The sequence below is a fragment of the Alternaria infectoria genome, assembly GCF_024043175.1.
Source record: "Alternaria infectoria strain BMP 0036 chromosome Unknown scaffold_5, whole genome shotgun sequence".
Taxonomy (NCBI): Eukaryota; Fungi; Ascomycota; class Dothideomycetes; order Pleosporales; family Pleosporaceae; genus Alternaria; species Alternaria infectoria.
Genome location: NW_026250694.1, coordinates 326,833 through 346,036, shown reverse-complemented (window position 1 = coordinate 346,036; position 19,204 = coordinate 326,833). Strand labels below are relative to the sequence as shown.

The 19,204-nt window shown below is 52.4% G+C and overlaps 6 protein-coding genes across 6 annotated transcripts; 2 read left to right on the top strand and 4 right to left on the bottom strand.

Moving 5' to 3' along the window:
- Positions 1-1,160: 1,160 nt before the first annotated feature.
- On the bottom strand, positions 1,161-4,714 carry J4E92_003804 (uncharacterized protein; the record flags this gene model as incomplete). The annotated part of the gene is made up of 4 exons (XM_051495198.1): positions 1,161-2,050; positions 2,149-2,370; positions 2,613-4,392; positions 4,442-4,714. The coding sequence occupies 4 exons, from the start codon at positions 4,712-4,714 to the stop codon at positions 1,161-1,163; spliced, it is 3,165 nt and encodes a 1,054-aa protein (XP_051354217.1).
- A 1,899-nt stretch (positions 4,715-6,613) lies between these two features.
- J4E92_003803 (uncharacterized protein) lies at positions 6,614-7,381 on the top strand (the record flags this gene model as incomplete). Its single annotated transcript, XM_051495197.1, has 3 exons — positions 6,614-6,674; positions 6,726-7,061; positions 7,113-7,381. 3 exons carry the CDS (start codon positions 6,614-6,616, stop codon positions 7,379-7,381), a joined length of 666 nt encoding a protein of 221 aa, XP_051354216.1.
- Positions 7,382-7,641: 260 nt separating this feature from the next.
- J4E92_003802 (uncharacterized protein) lies at positions 7,642-9,284 on the bottom strand (the record flags this gene model as incomplete). Its single annotated transcript, XM_051495196.1, has 4 exons — positions 7,642-7,955; positions 8,004-8,784; positions 8,835-9,203; positions 9,261-9,284. The coding sequence occupies 4 exons, from the start codon at positions 9,282-9,284 to the stop codon at positions 7,642-7,644; spliced, it is 1,488 nt and encodes a 495-aa protein (XP_051354215.1).
- A 455-nt stretch (positions 9,285-9,739) lies between these two features.
- On the top strand, positions 9,740-10,150 carry J4E92_003801 (uncharacterized protein; the record flags this gene model as incomplete). Its single annotated transcript, XM_051495195.1, has 2 exons — positions 9,740-9,908; positions 9,966-10,150. 2 exons carry the CDS (start codon positions 9,740-9,742, stop codon positions 10,148-10,150), a joined length of 354 nt encoding a protein of 117 aa, XP_051354214.1.
- An 813-nt stretch (positions 10,151-10,963) lies between these two features.
- On the bottom strand, positions 10,964-12,631 carry J4E92_003800 (uncharacterized protein; the record flags this gene model as incomplete). Its single annotated transcript, XM_051495194.1, has 1 exon — positions 10,964-12,631. The coding sequence occupies one exon, from the start codon at positions 12,629-12,631 to the stop codon at positions 10,964-10,966; it is 1,668 nt and encodes a 555-aa protein (XP_051354213.1).
- Positions 12,632-15,447: 2,816 nt separating this feature from the next.
- On the bottom strand, positions 15,448-18,048 carry J4E92_003799 (uncharacterized protein; the record flags this gene model as incomplete). The annotated part of the gene is made up of 1 exon (XM_051495193.1): positions 15,448-18,048. The coding sequence occupies one exon, from the start codon at positions 18,046-18,048 to the stop codon at positions 15,448-15,450; it is 2,601 nt and encodes an 866-aa protein (XP_051354212.1).
- Positions 18,049-19,204: the final 1,156 nt, after the last annotated feature.

Below are 19,204 nucleotides of genomic sequence, written 5' to 3'. Positions count from 1 at the left end.
ATGGGTCGGGCGCAAATGAGATGAGTCTCTTGGTGGGATATGCTGGGTATATCGCTGCAGACAGTCGCAAGTGAGAGAGAATCGTTCAAATCGTCATGTCGTGATGATATAGTACAGGTTTCCGATGCAGAATGGCTAGGAAAGTATGCGCGCAATGCCCAAGGACAACCAAAGCAGCCTCTCGCGGTACTAATCGCAAAGATTGGTGTGGTGCAGAGCAGCTGAAGTGCTCGGCTTGGGACGTAAGCCCCAGCAACCGAGTGAGTTGGCGGCAAGGGTTAGCTCGATCCACACGGGATGGAGGCGAGGCTGGGCCAATAGCTGCCCGATGGCAAACGCTTCTTCTGCGGATCTTTACCGGGGCTTCTTCCGGGGCTGTTCTCGCTGTCATCGAGAACATGTTGATCAAAGTGAACTGTGCAGGCTGGGGCGCGGCAATCTAGTCTTGTGGTTCTGGTAGGTAGTAGTAGCTCTTGCTGCGTGTTGCGAGCTCCTCCCACGACCTTCACCGGACACAGTCAAGGCGCGCGGAGATTTCCGAGGCCATCAGTGTAGTTATCTTGCATGTTCAATGTTGGTTAGGCCGCCGAAATCTTTAAACCCGATCGTTGATAGTCAAACATCACCCAGTCGCATCGACAAGGATTACAACAAAAACAAGGCGCGCGTGTGACATTGAATCCATTTTTGCATTAATCAGGCTTGTGCGACCTGTGTGCATCTATTCGCGACTGTGCTATGCAGTCCTTCTGAGGAGCCACTCATTACACTCCACATGTTCCTTCACGTTTCTGCACGTCCAATCCATCATCATCTGCATAGCCTGAGTCATCCGATTCGAATCCAGAGTCTGATGATGCATCCAAATCACGACTCATCATTTCCCAGGTCTCGCTTTCTTCTGGGAGAGTTTTCAAGCTGTACAAGCCATATGAGAACATCGCTTCTTTTAAGCACTGCGCCCTGGAGCAGCGATCGGGGTATTTCATGATTTCCAGTAAGCTCCGTGCGATGAGATCAGGTTGTGTTGTGCTCTGTCCTACGTCGCGTAGTATGCACCAAAGGACCTCCGCGCCCCGCTCGTGGAACAAGCGGTCTCTCATAGCAAGACCAAGGCCAACTTTCCGCTTCTTATGAAGCTGCTCGAAGTCTCGGCGCAACTAGGGCCGCCCACCAGCCATCAACATCTGCCGTATTTGCAGGATTTGGGCGCGGTGCTCTGGTGCCAACTGGTCAATCTGCTGCTGCGACAGCGCCATGACTTGAGCATACAGCGCCTGCTGGTCCATTCCAGGCGCTTGTGGTTGCTGTTGCGGTGGAGGCTGCGCGTACGGCTGCGCGACGGGTGGCTGAGTTTGGGGAGGTGTAGGCGCGACTTGTGGTGGGTATCCGGGGTAGTTCACAGGCGGTCGCGCAACTTGCGGTGGTGGCTGCTGTACTTGCTGAACAGGTGGAGCCTGCGCAACTGGGGCAGGCGCGGCCGATGTCTCCACAAGCGAGGTCAGGATTTGTGGGTCGACCAGCTGGAGGAGCAGTAGCGACTGAAAGATGGCATAAGCCAGCTGAGGCGCTTGTCGCAGCAACTCGGTCGCCTTGGCGGGATCCGTCATGACAAGGCCTTTCATCTGCGAGAGGATATCGAGGAGTTGATCGGGAGGGAGTGTAGAGAGCGTGCGCGAGATGGCATCGGGGCATGTAAGGTTGGGCGGCAGCTCGACGCCTGGTGGAAGAGGACCCAGCGCGCTCGACGGTTGCGCCGGTGCTGGTGCTGCTGGTTGTTGGCCGTTCATGGCTGGCTGTGTGGTCTGGTCGCGATTGGAAGGCGCGTTGTCGCCGGAGCCGCTCTCGTTGGACCAGTCGACCCTCAGCTTCCTGCCCATCAAATCGTAGTCGTTGAGGTTGCGCACGGCCGAGGCTGCGGCGTCAGCGTCGGCGAACTCTGCGAACCCAAAGCCCTTGGGGCGCCCGGTTTCCTTGTCGTACACCAAGCGAAAGTTGAGCACCTGTCCGACGCGCCCGAGGGTTTCGATGATGAGCTCTTCAGTGCCGCCTGGGTTTATTAGCTCTGTTCAGGATTACAGTGGTGTTAAAGAGGCAGGTTTGGAAGATCTGGCGTCAATGTAGGCGCCAGGGTGAGCAGTCGCATACCGTAGGGAATGTTGCCGATGAAAACAACTCTGCCCGCTTTGTCGTTGGGCGCCATCGCTTTGCAGACTCGATATTGATGAAGAGATCGCTGGAAGGTACACGGTGAAAGAGGGTCGGGATATCGCGGGAGATCGAGTGAGTGTTTCTTTGAGGCTTCGAAGGTTCCGCGAGGCATGAGCTTTGGACCGTGACTAGCGCGACTCTGGGCTTGGCGCGTCTTACCTGCTGAGCAGGCACACGACCAACTCTTCCCTTCCAAGGTTGGACATGGTTCGTCCACAATTTGAGCGCATTTTACTATATTGACATTCTTTTTCATGCTCGTAGCTTTGCATCGATATCAATCTTGGCTCTGGACGATCGCATGGTATCTCACAAATGATTTTCGCAATGTTTCGTGATGATGTTCAATTGGTGAAAACTACAACTCTACAACTTCGCCGCCGACGGCGCACAACACGTACCGTCCTCACCAATCGTCGCAGTAACACTAGGCTGCTGGTGCTGCTCGCTCAACAAGCTGCTCTTGTTAAACGCCTGCTCACTCGGCGGTACATCCAGCGCAGGGTTCTTATCGAAGAAGTTGACTGGCTTCATATGGATCTTGATGATCTCGCAAGGCATAACGGGGAAGTCCTCAATACGAGGCACGTGGTTGATGCCCGCTTGGATGTAGACGACAAAGTCCGTGTCTTTGACGTTGTCGTTCCTCTCCGCCCAACTCCGCACTCCCGTTCCACCACGACTCTGGTTGGTGTAGGTACCGCCTGCGTACAACTCGCCGTCCTTGTGCTTGACGACGTAGATGTTGTGGTCGGAGAATTCGGCGCGCTTGTAGTTGAAAGAGTCCTTGTCGGAAAGGATCTTTTGGAACGGCGGCGCTTGGATCTTGTATGCGACTGGCTTTCCGTTGATGGGATTTCGCACGTTCGGGTTTTGGATCTTGAAAGTGCGGTTGTTCTCGTATGCGATATCGTAGCCGCCAGACTTGTCTACAACGGTCTCTTGGACGTAGTAGCCAGTACCGTGGGGGTTGAAGTCTGAGCGCGGCATCGGGAACGCCTCGTCGTACACGAGTCTGTTGTCATACCCGTCTATCATGGGGTCGACGCGCAATGAGAAGATGTGTTGGTGATGGACGGCAAGTACACCGGGGTGCACGACTGTACCAAAGGGAACCTCAACACCTTCGTCGATAGGCTGCGTGCTCAGGATGCCAGTAGCCCTGATCTCGTAATCGACTTCTCCTGCCTGGTTGAAGATGAAGGCTAGGATGTACTCGTAGTTGGCTACGGTGATGATGCTCTGGAGCACCAATTCCCGGTTTCGAGCGACAACTGCGCGGCCGGTGCGGTAGTTGGTGTGTTTGAAACCGATTCCAGCATCTTGCTCGTGGACGCATACAACGTTGGGCATCTCCACAGACCCACCGTGGTTGTCGGCGAGTACGGCTGAGAGATAGTAGATGGAGCCTAGACAGTCGCAGCCCAGCTTGAGGTTGTTCGCCATGATACCAGCACCAACATCACCCAAGTCGAAGGCGCTCTTCTTGTGGTAGGGATGACGAGGGTCCGCGTACGGAATGTTCATGTCTGAAAGGCTCATCCGGTAGAACAAGCTGCGGTTGTCGTAACGGACATCGTACAGTACCATACCTTCACGCTGGTTGAAACCAACGCGGAAGTTCCATCTCTGCCATGAGATGACATTTGATGTGCCTTGCTGTTCGACTTGGAAGCTAGCACCTTCTGGCTGGACAACGTTAAGCGGCTTAAGATCGGTCCGCAGTTGTTGGGCCTCGGGTATGTACTCGTTGGGCGGTTGGATCTTGTACTTTTCAACCGGCTTGATGGTGTTGTCTGCACCAGTCGGTAGTATATCAACGCGAATGACCTCCATCTTCTCTGTGCTCACCACGGGCGAGATAGGTAGCGGCATTGCGTAGTGGTTGGAGTCGGCTTCTGATGAGTTCATCGGGTCCCTGAGGTATAGGAAGCATTGCCACAGCCTATCTTCGTCTCCAACGCCGTCGGACCCGTAGATCCATGGGTCGCTGATTACTACTGTGCCTTGGGGGAGCTCGAGCTTGGCAATCTCCGCTTGTACTTTCTCATCGGTCAGGACAAGTTTCTCGATAGCGACGATTTCATCGCCATCCGCGTTGGCATGGACAAAGGGCCCTAGAAGGACGTTGCGATCTACGCGACGTGAGGTCAAGTCCACAACCGCCTCGTGAAATTTGTTCTGCCGACTGATTAGCCGCGAATCATATTTCCAACCTCTTTGCACATACAGTGTTCCGGATGTAGTAATTGACAAAAGCTTTTCTCGCGATTGATGGAAGTGGCTTGCCGCTATGCTCAGCCTCCAGATATTTCAGTGCCTCGACTTTTGGTGGTTCTTGCAGCGTCACGACCTTGAAGTGCAGGTCTGTGTGCGCTGGCCATGAAGCTTTGATGATTGCCGCAGCATCTTGAAGTTCTGATGCCGATAGCGGGGAGAATGGATGGGCAGATACCGATTTCTCGCTCCGCGGACTAGGATCAGTGGCGAGCTCTGCAGACATTTTCTTGAGTTGTACAATTGGGAAAACACCGAACTGATGAAGAGATGAAAGACGGACAGTGGAAGAGGTTGACTCTGGAGGGATGGATTATAACGCTCGAACTGCCGCCCAACGCTGTTGCCCTAACACGACATCCGATGTGATAAGACTGTGGATCTGGCGTATCTTCTTACAGTTTTCGCATGGACTTTCCGTGTCAGTACTAGGCGTGTGTCGATGGCGACGCGACGTGTAACGGGATCACGTGTCGTACCCCGCTTCCCGAGGTCCCAACCTTCCAGCTTTGGAAGCAGGAAGGTTGCCCCCATGCTCCCACTCAACGTGGCAAGCTTCCAGCAAATACTCTCCAGCTGTGCGATCCGGGCCTCATGCGACTTTACTTGGTCCGATAACGACATTCCAGGCAAGTATGTTGAATGAAGCTCTACCAAGGCATCTAGCGCTGTCGCGGAAGCCAGGTAAACCTAGGAACCACAGGCGCGTATCTCCAAGATATTTCGACGCTGATGCGTTACCTTGCTTGATACATAGGGGTAAAAATCCTATTTACAGCACTTTTGACATAGCCTGTACGGCGCAGCGAGATTCCGTACCTGGCTTGCGCGACAGAGTGGTGTTCGCAGGGGACTGGGCCTCACCAAACGCGCCTGCTTGACTGCTCCGGTGACGCGCCATCACCTGTAACTTCTTCAGCACCACAAGCATCAAAATGCTGGAGATCTGCTGTTTCTCGCAACGAAAGGAACAGAGTACGCGATAACGGACCTGGGAACTCACGTCTAGAGAACTCACATCCACGCTGCCGAACTGGCACAGGAAGAGCGGGCCCTACTCCAGATCCACAGGGCAAGCGAGCAACCCTTTGATTTCCAGAGTTGCTTTTGTCCAAGTTCGCGACAAGAGATGGGAAATTGACCAGCCACCCGCCACATCGATTGCTCGATCGAACTCGAAGAGACGATGGCGCCTGCATATGCAAGACCTTGGCACAAAAACCTTTCGGCAACAGTAATATACAAGTTTCCAGGTGCCTGTTTCAAGCGATAGAGGTTGTGGCAATCATCGCCTCGTTTGTCGTTCGACAGCCCGTTGCGTCAACCGCATGACTCGGCATGAAACATCTACGCCGTTGCGAGTCGTTCGCACAAACAACAACACCTCAGACGTTCAGACAAGACTCATATTTTGCCGTAGTGCACCGGTGTACATGTGCGACAACCAGTTTCGGTGGACATTACGAATCGGTGTTGTTTCCTTTTTCTTCACATCGCCTCAAGTTCCGCCCTAGCTTGGACCGTGGTGATTAAAAACATATTACCCCAGATATTAATCTATCCTAGGCGTCCAGTGTCGTACAGTTCCAGCGAATGCGCCAGTCTCTAGCTCCGACGGATAGAACCCACCGTCGTCGGCACATGCGCTTTTCCTATTCGTCGGGTATGCACATTTCGTGCATGCATGACCAATGACCTGCAGTCCTGCATGTCAAGCCCCCATACTCGCGATATTACCTGCCATACCATCACTTGTTCGCCTCGTCGAAGGCTGTCACAAGGTCGTTCCAGAAGGAAAATTCTACGAACTGCCACCGGCAATGAGTATCCACACTCCACCTCACGTCCCGGGTTCTTTGCCGCCCTGCGGTACCCATCGTGCCTGTCCTGTGACGTTTCTTCATTTCGAGTTTCATGCTTGGGCCAATCATGGCTTGACGTTTACACTCTCTGGTCATGTCCTGCGTGCTGCAATATGGAGTGGTATCCATTCGAGGCGTTGTATCTGTGAGGAAGAACATATATAAGAACCGGGGACTTTGCTCTCGTATTCTCTACCACGATCATCAGTACCTTCGAGTTCATTCGCTATCCTCATCAGTCTCTCACTTACCAATCTCACATTATGAAGTGTGTTGCTATCGCCACCGCCGTTGCGGCCTTTGCCAACGTTGCCTCGGGTCACTGTATGGCACTTCACCACTCATTCTGCACCAGCATATACTAACAGGTACAAGACATCTTCCAACAGCTCACTGCCAACGGTGTGAAGGGTGCCAACTTCCAGAACATCAGGCCCGTTCCCAACAACAGCCCTGTCACCGACCTTGCGGACAAGAACTTGCGATGCAATGCTGGCGGTAACTCGGGCAGCGGCACCACCACTGTCTCGGTCGCTGCTGGCTCCACCGTCTCCTTCACCGCCGACCAGGCTGTCTACCACCAAGGTCCCGTTACCTTCTACATGACCAAGGTCGACTCTGCTGCCGCTGCAGATGGCTCCTCCGACTGGTTCAAGATCAAGGAGATTGGACCCACCTTCTCCGGAGGCCAGGCCAAGTGGGACATGAGTGGTAAGTCACAAACTCCAATCTCGCACTGGAATGTATCTAACACTTCCTTAGCTACCTACTCCACCACTATCCCCTCCCAGATCCCCGCTGGAGAGTACCTCCTCCGCATCGAGCAGCTCGGTATCCACAACCCCGGCAGCCCGCCCCAGTTCTACATCTCTTGCGCTCAGGTCAAGGTCACTGGCGGCGGCTCCGGAAAGCCCTCTCCCACTACTAAGATCCCCGGCCACGTCAAGAGCACTGACTCTGGCTACACCGCGAACATCTACGCCAACTTCAACTCCTACACTGTTCCCGGTCCCAAGGTCGCCACCTACTAGACGTAGGTAGATCTGGATATGCGATGGATTGGGCGCTAGGATCGTCTTCTCGCAATCACGTTGAAGCTTGATGTGCTTCATTCTACTTCTATGTATATACCTATAGCATGAACTCTGCACATATTGTTGCAATTCTCCGATCTTGTTTACCCTTTGCTACTGTGTATGTTAATCATGTGCCACTCATAAAATCATCGAGGCCTTGGTATCTGGAAAACATGCACTTTCTCATTATAGACCTTACGAGTTTCCGCCGTAAACTATATAACCCACTTTCTCCACCATGAGAGATTCTGTTCCACTGAAACCAAAATCTCCGCCTTGTCATGGTCAACATCCGCAATCTCCGATAGATCAACATCTTGCAAAGCAGTGATGCCTGACCTCGCGTAGCAGAACCCAGCAACCCACAGAAAGATGAAGATGGCTATATCGACGTAATACGTGAGAAAGGTGCCCACGCTCCAACGACCTGGGAAGAAGACGCTGTAGCCTGAGAACAAGATGACAAGGACGAGCGCCCCACCGGTGACCCAGGCGAGGTATGGCTGTAAGGGGCTCTTGTATGCGAGACCTAGTAGTATCAGCACAGTCTTCGGCAGAAACAGAGGGGTGAACTTACGGTCTCGGCTGATACCCTGCACCTTTAATGCGTAGTAGAACCTCAGGTACGTGACCTCGATGACAAGCCACCCAATCAGTCCAGCAATGGTTGTAATGTTGACAAACCACCCGAACACCACGGATGAGTTGCTCCCCAGACTAAGATAGACAAGTGGCATAAAAATGAGCGACGCTCCGATCGCCAAGTATGGTGTTCCGAACCGGTTTGTGCGAAGCAAGACGCGGGGAGCCTGTCCGTCCTCTGCTAGCCCGTACAGGGTACGTGATGCAAGGAAGACGCATGCAGAGCCACAGCTGAAGGCCGAAGTGCAAACGATGGCGTTGATGATCGAGGGCAGAACGTTGATACCTGCGCGCTGGAACGCAATGACAAAAGGACTCTGCTGAGCATCACCAGTAGAGATGCCAAGATTCGGGTCGTTGAATGGTACAAGCATGCCAACGATGAAGATGCTGACAACATAGAAGATAAGTACTCTCCAGAACGTCATCCGAATAGCGTTCGGGATAATGACTCTTGGGTTCCTTGTCTCGGCGCCAGCGATGGCGACCACCTGGATGTTCGCGTAGCTGTAGGCTGCGGAGATCAAGGAGCTCCAGAAACCTAGAAATTTGCCAGTGTTGCCAGGGACGATGTATTCGTTGAAAGGACCGGGGTTCTTCCAGTACCGAAAGCCGATTCGATCTCCACTAGGGGATCCTCCAAGGTCGACAACTAGGCCGGCGATGATGAGACCTATGATGAGGAGGATCTTGAGAGCTGCGAAGAAGACCTCGCTCTTTGAATTGTCAGATATATGAGCCAAAAGTAGGTTGCGTCAGGACTCACCTCGCCATAAACCTTCACTCCGCAGAAGTTGATGATCACGATGATCACAATAAACACCGAGTACCAAACAGCAGGGTTAATGCTGTTGTCCCAGAAGTTGATCAAGGTTGCCGCAGCGGCGAGCTCAGCTGGCGCTGTAATTGCCATGGTGTACCAAAAGTTCCATCCGGTTGCGATGCCGAGTGCAGGTTGCACGAACTTCGTGGCATGGCGGACAAATCCTCCAGTGACAGGCATGAACGCCGACATCTCTCCTGCAGACAAGGCGACACCGCATGCAATCAAGCCCATGCACAGATATCCGAAGAGAGCGCCGACTGGACCTGCGGTAGCGATGGCCTGGCCGGATGCTAAGAAAAGTCCGGTACCCTAAAGTTGATGCATGAGTATGGCGATTACAAGAATGCTTTGAAGTGTTTGACATACGATCATGCCAGCTATGGCAATCATGTTGATATGGCGACGCCCAAGGTCGCGTTTGACCTCATAAGTCGTACCGATGGCTCCATGTTCGACGTCTGAATTTGACGCAGAAGTTTGCGCAAATTGCGTAGCATCCTTCTTTGATAGATCCATGATGATGCTCTCTCAGCATGGGAGCGCGCAACGGTTCTTACAAGTACCAAGCCGAAGCGGGAAGCTTATCTCACTAAGCAGTTCGGCATCTACGGGGGATTCAGTGACTCCGTAACCGTTGATAGCGGGGTTCTAGTTTCTGATAGGGGCTGGTCAGGGCGCCCGAAAACCGGCGATCGTGCTGGGGTGTCATGAAATGCCGGCTGCTATCTGTCATGCTTAGAACGCCGGTGGCCCCACCCTTCTCCAAACGGGGAGTCAATAGAAACCAAGAAGAGACGGGATGAGCGTGCAAAACATCAGCAACGCAACTTTCCAAAGGCAACAGAATGTCATCGGCCAAGGACGACTCTTTTCAATTGTACGACTTGCGGGTTGAGGTGGTTTGTCCGCCAGGCGAGCGCATCTTGTGTGGAGCCAAGGAAGGAGACTACTTTACTGTTCAAGGAGAGATACTACGTCTTCCCGAAGGACAGGGCATAAGCTTCTACAGCTTAGGTGAGTTTCAAGCACAGAAACTGTACACTTCAAGAACTGATGAGATTGGCATTTCAGCGGCAGTACTGCCTCTGCTAGCGGCCAAGCAACGACCAACTCACGCGCATGATTGGATGTCCACGGATGCATTGATCGCATGTCCGGATCCGAATTGTAAATCTCAGCTTAAGATCATACGAACCGGGTTACGGACCTTCAGTCATGCGGATACCACGGTGGTTGGTCTGGAAGGAAACTCTTGAGCTTTGGAGTGAGATGTACGCATGACATATCCGTTTCCCGTGCTTCACTCGGCGCATCGACTATCACGAGATGGTCTTGGGAGCCTTGGCGGGGATGTGTGTGTAGGTGTAAGGGCCTCAAGCGCACGCCGAGCATATGTTCGTAGACGAGTTGTTGCGCTCAACACAGTCGCGATATCGATATTTCCAGCTTTTGAAGCGTCGCGGCGTCACTAGAGGCTGCAAACAGCTCTCCAGATAGTCCCAAATGAATGTGACCAGTATGATCACCGTACCCATCATCGTCTCCATCGTTATGCTAAGAGCTGGTGAACCAGCCCACCATGCCCTCAATCGCGCGACGATGTTTGTATCTCGCGGCATATCCAGGACATGGAAGTGACACGTGTGTATTAGCTCGGTAGCCTGGGTCGTGAGAATTGGGAGCGACGGTGCGGCGATGGACGCTGAGGCGATGGCAAAGACAGGCGCGTGGTGCGGGCATGATGCGCGTGTTTGGCGGTGACGTCAGCCGTGGCAGCCGATGTAGGCGCTTGCGAGCGTATGCCAGTTGCTGATATTTCGAAACCCGCAAGGCGTCCGTACAGGAGAGGACTGGGTTCGCATGAGCATGAGAGGCGGCCGCGTGGACAGGGAGAGTTCGTACAGAGCTGGCACATGAAGATGAGGCGAGCGCACGGGCGGGCTGGAATGACGCGACGCGCCTGTGATCACAACCAAACCATATTGCTGACGAAGGCTTACCAGCTATTCTGGGACCTACTCGAAAATCGTTCAATGTACAAGCCAGGCGAATAATTCAACAGTTCTCTTCTACCTGTATTCACTCCCGCAATCACCCATGACCTTGAACACTTCCTCCCTCCTGCTCTTCTCCAGCACATCTTCAATACTCCGCTGATCTTCTTCATCAAGCTTCCATCCATACGTCTTCAGGTTCTCCTCCGTATGCTCACTAACGCCCATGCGTGCGCCAATGATGATGGCCCCCACGTATGGGAAGTCGAGAACCCATCTCGTCGCGACGTTCGAGATGGAGACATTGTGTTTGGTCGCAATAGCCTTCAGAGTCTGCAGTAATGTCTGGAACAGATCCCAATCACCCCATGTCTGGATCATCTCGAAGTACTTCCGCTGCGATGGTGTTGTATCGGGGCCAAACAGCTGTGGCTCAGGTTTGCCGAGCCACTTCTCAGCAAGAAAGCCTCCACACAAAGTGCCATATGTAAGGAGCTTCACGTTGTGTCTCGTGCAGACCTCGCCCATCCCAAACCGTGGGCGTGCATCGATAAGGGAAAATTGGACCTGGTTGGTGACGACATCGATGTTATTGTCAACGACTTCTTGGAGACGCGCTGTGTCGAAGTTGCAAAGGCCCAGATGTCGAACTCGTTCGTCTTGCTGCAACAGTCGTAGCGCTTCGATGTACTGGTGGTCGTTGTAATCTTGCCAATGGAATTGCAGAAGATCGACCTTGTTGGCGCTCATGCGCTGGCACCGCTCTGTGACGTTGGCGCCGATGACTTCGGGGGTTACGGTAATCTTGTGGAATACACAGTACTTCGTGGCACCGAAAACGGCCTCAGGTTCAGCTAGCGAGGCTCTCAGGCGTCCGAATATAACCTCGGCATCGCCGTAATGGTCAGCCATGTCGAAGGCAGTGAAGCCACCTGCAATGTACTCTGCAAATTGCTTGAACATTTGTGTTTGTGACGCAGTACCCCATGATGGACTAGACAGTTGCCACAGGCCCGCGAACAGCTTCGGCAGCTCGATACCCTTGACTTTGAAAGTCTCGATAGAGGTTGATGTCTTCCGTCCGGTAATTTGACTTTCGCAAGAGCTATTCTGATGAACCAGTGTCGGTATACCGCTTTCGCGGCCAAGCATAGTCGCAAGAACTGCAGTGCTTCGTTCGAAAGGAAAGTCTTGCGCAGATGCAAGCCATCTTTGGTGACATCGTAGCAATGAAGTGAAGAGCGAGTCCATCACCGGTCTCTCCTCTTCGTTGAGGTCTCTGCTGCCACTATCGGACAACAAGCGCTTTTGAATCGCAGTCAAGGCCTGCACGATGTCACCGTCGACAGAGGCTAAACTGTGGTTGAGTTCTGTCGACCGAGGCACGGTGTTTTCATCGACAAGGCTGACGGATTCGTCTACGATCTTATTGAGTATTGGGAAGCTGTCGAGAACCAATCCACATCCTATGGCGCAACGTAGGCGCTGCTGGGCCCATGTGAAGTTCGAGGTTGAGGCAACCCCCTCGGTCGTCGATTGAAACAGCTGATCGACGGGCTGATTGGCGGTCTTCTTGAGATAGATCCGCGTCTGTTCTTCTAGGATGCTTGTAACTGATGGCTCCGTTGTCAAGATGACTCTGATCACACTTCGAAGTGCATCTGCCGGTAGGTTTGCTATGATGGTATCGGTCATCATGTTGACGTGCGCCGTCTTGGCCTTCGAACGTGGTATTTGCGTCATGTTGCTAGTTGCGTAGTATCTGGATGTGCGTTGAGTTGATGTTGACTTGAACTACCAAGGTATTCAGGAAAAACCTATGCGATAGTATGGTGCATGGATGCATAAGGTCATGAGGGCACGTACCATGTCGCCGGCGACTCAGTCTACATTAGAACACCGGCGATCTGCACGAATGATAGAAGTGGACCGAAGTGGCAGCATAGTGCTGAGACCGGTTTGAAAGAGCCGTGCGGGGTCCGCGGTTCCGAGATGTTCGTATCGCTGCAAGAGCTTTGTAAGTGGGCGTCGAGCTTTCCCCTTGAATGCCGTGGAGGGAAAACGATGGGAGCAGGTGTCATGTCAGAAAGGACCTCGGGAAGGCTTCCAAAGCGGTTAGCGTACGAAGATAGCGATAAGACACCTGGATGCCTTACTCCTTCCAACAATGCACTACGCAAATATTACTATTGTGTCCATTCTAGTCCGATCTCATCTCAATGTCTGATAAACATACTCAAGATGACAGAGGGTGATGACGCGCCCGTTCGCCAACCTGCGAAAGCCGTGTGAGTCCGCTCCGGGTCGACTGCAATTGCGCGACTGATCTGTTTGAAGACCACACGCTTGCCTGCAATGTCGCAAGGTCAAGATGAAGTGCCACAAGACGGCGCAAGATACACAGTGCGTGAGGTGTACGCGCAAATCGTTGCAGTGTGACTTTCTTGGCCACCGGCGCGGTCGAAAGCACGGCTTCAAGTTTGTCAATCCTACTTTTTCCATGCGATAGGAAATGGCTGATGTGATTTGTAGATTGCAGAAACCAAGCTCAACAGGTCAAGACAATGCTGCGACGACATCATGGAACAGCGAAGCTCAACATGTTGACCATGACGGTGTTGTAGCGGGTGATGCGGATACATTGGCAGGTACACATTGCGCCCAAAGATCAGCTCCTAGACTGCGTTCTCAACCCCAGTCAGCCCAGCGTTCAAGCCAAGATTTCTGGACGGAGAGCAGAGGCTTTCGGCTTTCTGATATACTCAACCGACAGATCACAAGAGGAGATTTCTCTTTGCAGAATGTACTAAGTACTGAACACGGGCATGCGTCCGAAGAATGCACAGAGGACACCTCAGACAATGATCCGGTTATCAAAGGAGTAGTCAACCTTCATTTTGCTATGGAGCTATTCGCTGGATTCATGAAGCACCTCAACCCCTTCATCAGTCAACTGGACCCTTCGCTGCATACCTTTCAGTACGTCCGGGAGAAGTCCTCATTTCTATTCACTGCCATTCTGGCGGCAGCGGCAAAGCTGTTACATCCTGCGCTGCGAAAAGATTTGCTTTCTCACGCCGAAGAGCTTTTTCTAGAGAGCTTTCGCCGCGGTGCAAAATCTGTTGAGACGGTCCAAGCCATATTAATCCTGACATATTGGAAAGAGCCCCGTGATAATCGTGCATGGTTAAATGTAGGCTATGCCATCAGGATGGCCATTGAGCTTAGTTGGCATCATCTTGGAACCGATGGCATGAGACCTTCAGAGAACCTGTCTGATTACCAGGCGATGCAGTTCAGAAACATAGAAAGGACCTGGCTAGTGCTATTTGTCTATGACAGGAGGTAGGGATAAGGTGCTGTCGACCTTATCACAAGATACTGACATGCGTACAGCATCAGTTTGCAGACCGGCAAGCCTTGGATGATCGAAAGGAGCAACTATTTGGAATCAGTGAGCAACTGGTACTTACATCCTCTTGAAATGGCCAACGACCGGCTACTTTGCGCATTTGTATCCCTTCGCCTCATCACGTCCACCCACTGTGAGATGATGACGACACAATATGCTCAACAGCAACGGCACGAAGCGTCGCGCTATCGATCCACGCTACGTATGGTTGATGCAGAAATTGTGAATTGGCAAGAGAGGTGGACTGGGAAAGTATCTGAGCGAGGCGAGGACTGTCATGTAAGTAAGATCCATGCAAGAACTGATGCGAGAAGTGTACTGACTTCGCCCACCATTTCTTAGTCATTTCTGATCCCGTTCTATGGCAGCTACGCGCGACTACTCTTATACACTTCCTCACTACGCGCATCCATCAAATTGAAGGATATTGTGACTTCTGTCGATACAGAAGCTATCTGGAACAGCTACTCGAGCGCACTTGACATGCTTAAACTCGTTTCTGAAACTTCGGCATCTCAACTATTGTACTTTGCTCAGGACAGTGTGCATGTCATGATCGCCTATGCCGCAGTATTCCTCATCAAGGTATTTCATAACTTGCCTTTATAAAGCCAACTACTTACATTAAATATAGCTCTTACTTTCAGCACCATCATATATTCGGTCCGAGATGGAAATGCCAGCGCTGGATAGCATTCGCAATGCTGCGACAGTATTCGAGAAACTCCAAGCGCCAACCAGCACAAGCTGCGCATTGCAAGCAGCGTTCTTGCGCAATGTTTCCACTCAGCACGAAGCAATGCAGGCGCGTCATTCATCTTCGCTTTCGCACGTAGCGGCCGCGTCCGCTGCGGCCGTGGACCCGGCCAGCCACCAACCTGCGTCCGCCCATGCGCAGACTATGCAGAGACCTGATATCGCCCCAGCGTACAATGATCAGACCACCTTTGATTCTACGTCGGAAGATGCATCAACCTTCAATATTGACTTTGTAGACGACGAAGCCTGGGCCTTCTTGTTCGCCAATGCTGGGTTTAATATTGGCCAAGGCGCATTCTTATCACAAACCTGAATGCCGCTAACAACGTCACATAATCAATGATTCGCGATAGTACTGTATACTCGAACTCAATTTTTTGTAGCATATTTAAAGAACCATCTTTCCCTCTACCTTGATATCGCTCGCCGAGAATCCGGCAAGGAAGTTATACTCACCATGTACAAAATCCCAGTCCTTCGTCTGCTCAGACCAGATCCTCAAATCATCCATAAGCACCTCCAGGGGAACATCTGTACTCTGATCTGCCTCGAGGTGCACTTTAGCAAATGCTTTGAGCAGCTTGGGAGGCTCACGCGCTGCCTCCGGATAGGACACGTAAAGTTGAACCACTTCCGACGCAGAGACTGTTCCAGTGTTTGTCAACATTGTGGAACAGATGACGCGCTCAGAACCAGATGTAGCAGTAGAGTTTGCTACACGCACAGCGAGATTGTCCAGTTCAAACGTCGAGTATGTGAGTCCATGGCCAAATGAAAACAGCGGATCGACTTTGTGCTCGTCGTACCACCTGTATCCAACGTTCAGCCCTTCTTCATAGTGTACGATCAGATCTGAAGTGATCTGGACAGCGTCATGCAGTGTCTTGGGGAACGTCACCGGCAATTTGCCGCTCGGACTGACATCGCCGAACAGCAGTCTCTCAAGCGCCAAGCCAATCTGCTGACCTCCATACCATGACTGCATCACGGCATCGACCTCATCGATCCAGGGCATGAGAATGGCGGAGTTGGTGTTGAGGATAACTACTGTCTTCCTCGAACGTTTGGCGATCCGAGAGATGACTGCGTCCTGGTCGCCGGGGAGAGAAAGACCAATGTTGCTATCAACACCTTCGGAATGCCTATCGGACGCGAAGATAATGCTGATATCAGCAATTTCTGCTAGTGAAGTTGCTTCTTCGTCTCTTGCTTCGTTGCCTACATCGACTCCCAGTGTGACCCCATATGCGCCAGTGGATAACGAGTAGCCCATGGAATAGTTCAGGGCCAGGGAAACTTCATCTCCGGCTGTCAAGTTCGCGATACCTTGGATGGTGTTGCCAAAGTTCGCTTTCGACATGTTGGCGATGACTTGTCCGTTGATGTGAAGTATGGCGTCTCCTTGGCCGGTTAGGGAGAAATGGTACATCCCGCTCGTGTTGGCCTTGAAGGTGCCTTCGTAAACGCAAGAAAAGACTTGGGGCCATGACACCCAGAGCTCCTTTGGGAAGGAGGCTGCGGTAATGTTGGGTACGAAGTCCGTCTGGTTGATGGGCCCAGAAAAGTCTGTGGTGGTGTAGTATGTGACATTCAGACCATCGTTGACAAACATGCTGGAAGGTACCGTTAGAAACTGCCCGGTGCCAGGATAGGCCTCCGCGTAAGTAACTGTCATGTTGCCTTCTTTGCCAGCTCGCTGCTTCAATGCGTCCAAAGGCGATTGCACTACCATTGTCGTGTCGATCACGAAGCCGCCGTGGTTCTCCGTAACCTGGCTTTGGTTGGTTCCGTCAACACCGTATACGGCAACATGCTTGTATTTCTGTCGCGAGAGAGGTAGCGTATGGTCGTCATTCTTAAGAAGAACGGAGCCGTCCTCAGCCATCTTCTGAGCCAGATCAAGATGGGATTGTGTTCTTGCCACCGACTCTGCATCTCCAGTGACTGGATTGTCGACCATTCCAAGCTTGAACATATATCGCCACGTTCTTGCAACCATGTCGTCGATGCGCGAGGCTGGTATGGTTCCGTTCTCGACAGCCTCGACCAGAAGGTCTCCGTAGTAGGCTGGAAATCCATATGAATCCTCGAGAGAACCTCCAGGCATGCTGATATCTAGACCAGCCATTACAGCGCCAACCGTACTTCGTGTGGAGAAGTACCAATCAGCGACAACGAAGCCTTGAAACCCCCACTCTTGTCTCAATGTAGTGTTCAGAAGCCAGTCGTTTTCGCAAGCGAAGAAGCTGTTCAGCTTATTGTAGGAACACATTATAGAGGCGGCATCTGCCTCTTGAACAGACGCCTTGAAAGCAGGTAGGTAAAGCTCGTGCAGAACCCGCTCGTCGATGTGGACGTCAACGGTATCCCAATCAGGACCCACCCCGAATCTATTAGTGTCTTGATTGTACCCAGCAAGATGCTTGGGACAAGCTAAAGCTCCTTGACTTTGGACGCCCAGAACACCCGCCACGGCCATTCGGGAAGTCAACCATGGATCTTCTGAGAAGGTCTCGGCTGCGCGGGCCCATAGTGGCGACCGAAGGATGTTGATAGTCGGTGAGAGAACGACATTGCGGCCCTTTGCCATATGTTCTTGGGCTAATGCTTGGCCATAAGCGTACTCGAGGGTAGTATTCCACGAAGCCGCGGCGGCGATTGGGGCCGGGAAGGCGGTGACGTTGTTCAGGTTGTTTCCAACCCCAGCTGGGCCATCTCCCATGCAAATCGAGGGTACCCCGAGAGTCTCATTGCCAGAGATGTGTCCTATGCAAGGGTTGACTCCAGTTCCGTTGTCATCGAGCTCGGTATCGCCTTGTACCATAGCATATTTCTGGGTGTTGTTCAACTGGTCGAGGAAAAGTTGCAATCGCTGTTCATTTGGCAGTGCTGGATCTAGCCATGGTCGATTCGCCAGGGTCTGTGATGATGCATGTACCTGCGTTAAGGTGTACAGCAAGCCTGTCCAGACCGTGATGGAGACATACATCTCGCGGTGAAATAATCGTTCTTCGATCGAATGTGGCAGACTTGAGAATAGCCAGAGTTAATCATTAAGTAGACAAGGTACCTATGTGTGCCCTAGGTATTAGTGAGTTTTGCGGAGATACTGGCATGATTACTCCGCACTCCGCAGTTTGTCCCTGGGATATGGTAGCAGGCCGATAGAGAAGCCGAGATACCGGTATCGTGATAGTTAGTCTGGATGAATGCCGATGCTGATAAAGTCGACCAGTAACATTTTGAAGTACTATTCTGTCTCTAGAAATGATCAGATTATCTGCGCCGGCCTCTTATTGTCGCCTAATGGCTCGTGTAGTGGGCCTGGCATTAGCGTGGCTGGTTAAACGCCGGCGGTCGACATTGAATGCCGGTGTCTTCAGGCCCGAAATGTGGGATTGATTCAGCTAATCCGACATGCGGCAGCAAATGTCTTCCATAACTCTCGTATACTTGGGCGCCAACATTTCTCGCGTCTAATCACAAATCGATCATGTTCGTTGAACGTTTCCACATATGAGTGGTGCGCGAGACCCAGAACACGCCATGTATTCGATGTCGGCCGGCGCAGCTCGGTGCCCAGGTGGTGTCGGTAGGTTCGCGGACGGTGTCATTTCGCTAGGCGATTGCGAGCTAATGGGTCTAGAGCTGATGGATATGTCGCATGTCTGATTATATGATGCAGGTGATGGACATAGCTAGAACGCGTAGCATAGTTGAGCGCAAAAGTGGGAGGCATTGCGGACGCCGGGAAGCTGGCGCTGGGCTGCCATGGGGGAGCGCACTTGGAGCCGAAGGTCACGTGCCAACGGCCGCTCGGTGCCCGTGGACGCCGATGTCCGATGCTAGCGTTCTTTGGCCGCCATGATGCCGCTCGCGACCTTGAGATTGTATCGTAGCTCCAACCTCAGCGCTATCACTCCCTCGCTGCCATGTAAACAAACAAGCGTCGGCTTACTTCGGGGCGAGAGGAACTTATCACGATTCTCCATTTCTCCTGTTCTCTCCTTCCATGTTGCTTCTCCATCGGCGTCCACTGCGAACTCCAGGTCACATCACAGCTCTCGCTGAGATTCACAGTGCTTCCTTTATCATCATGCGCGCAGCTGTCTTGAAGAGTGTCTGCGTAGGTCGCTGACATGTTT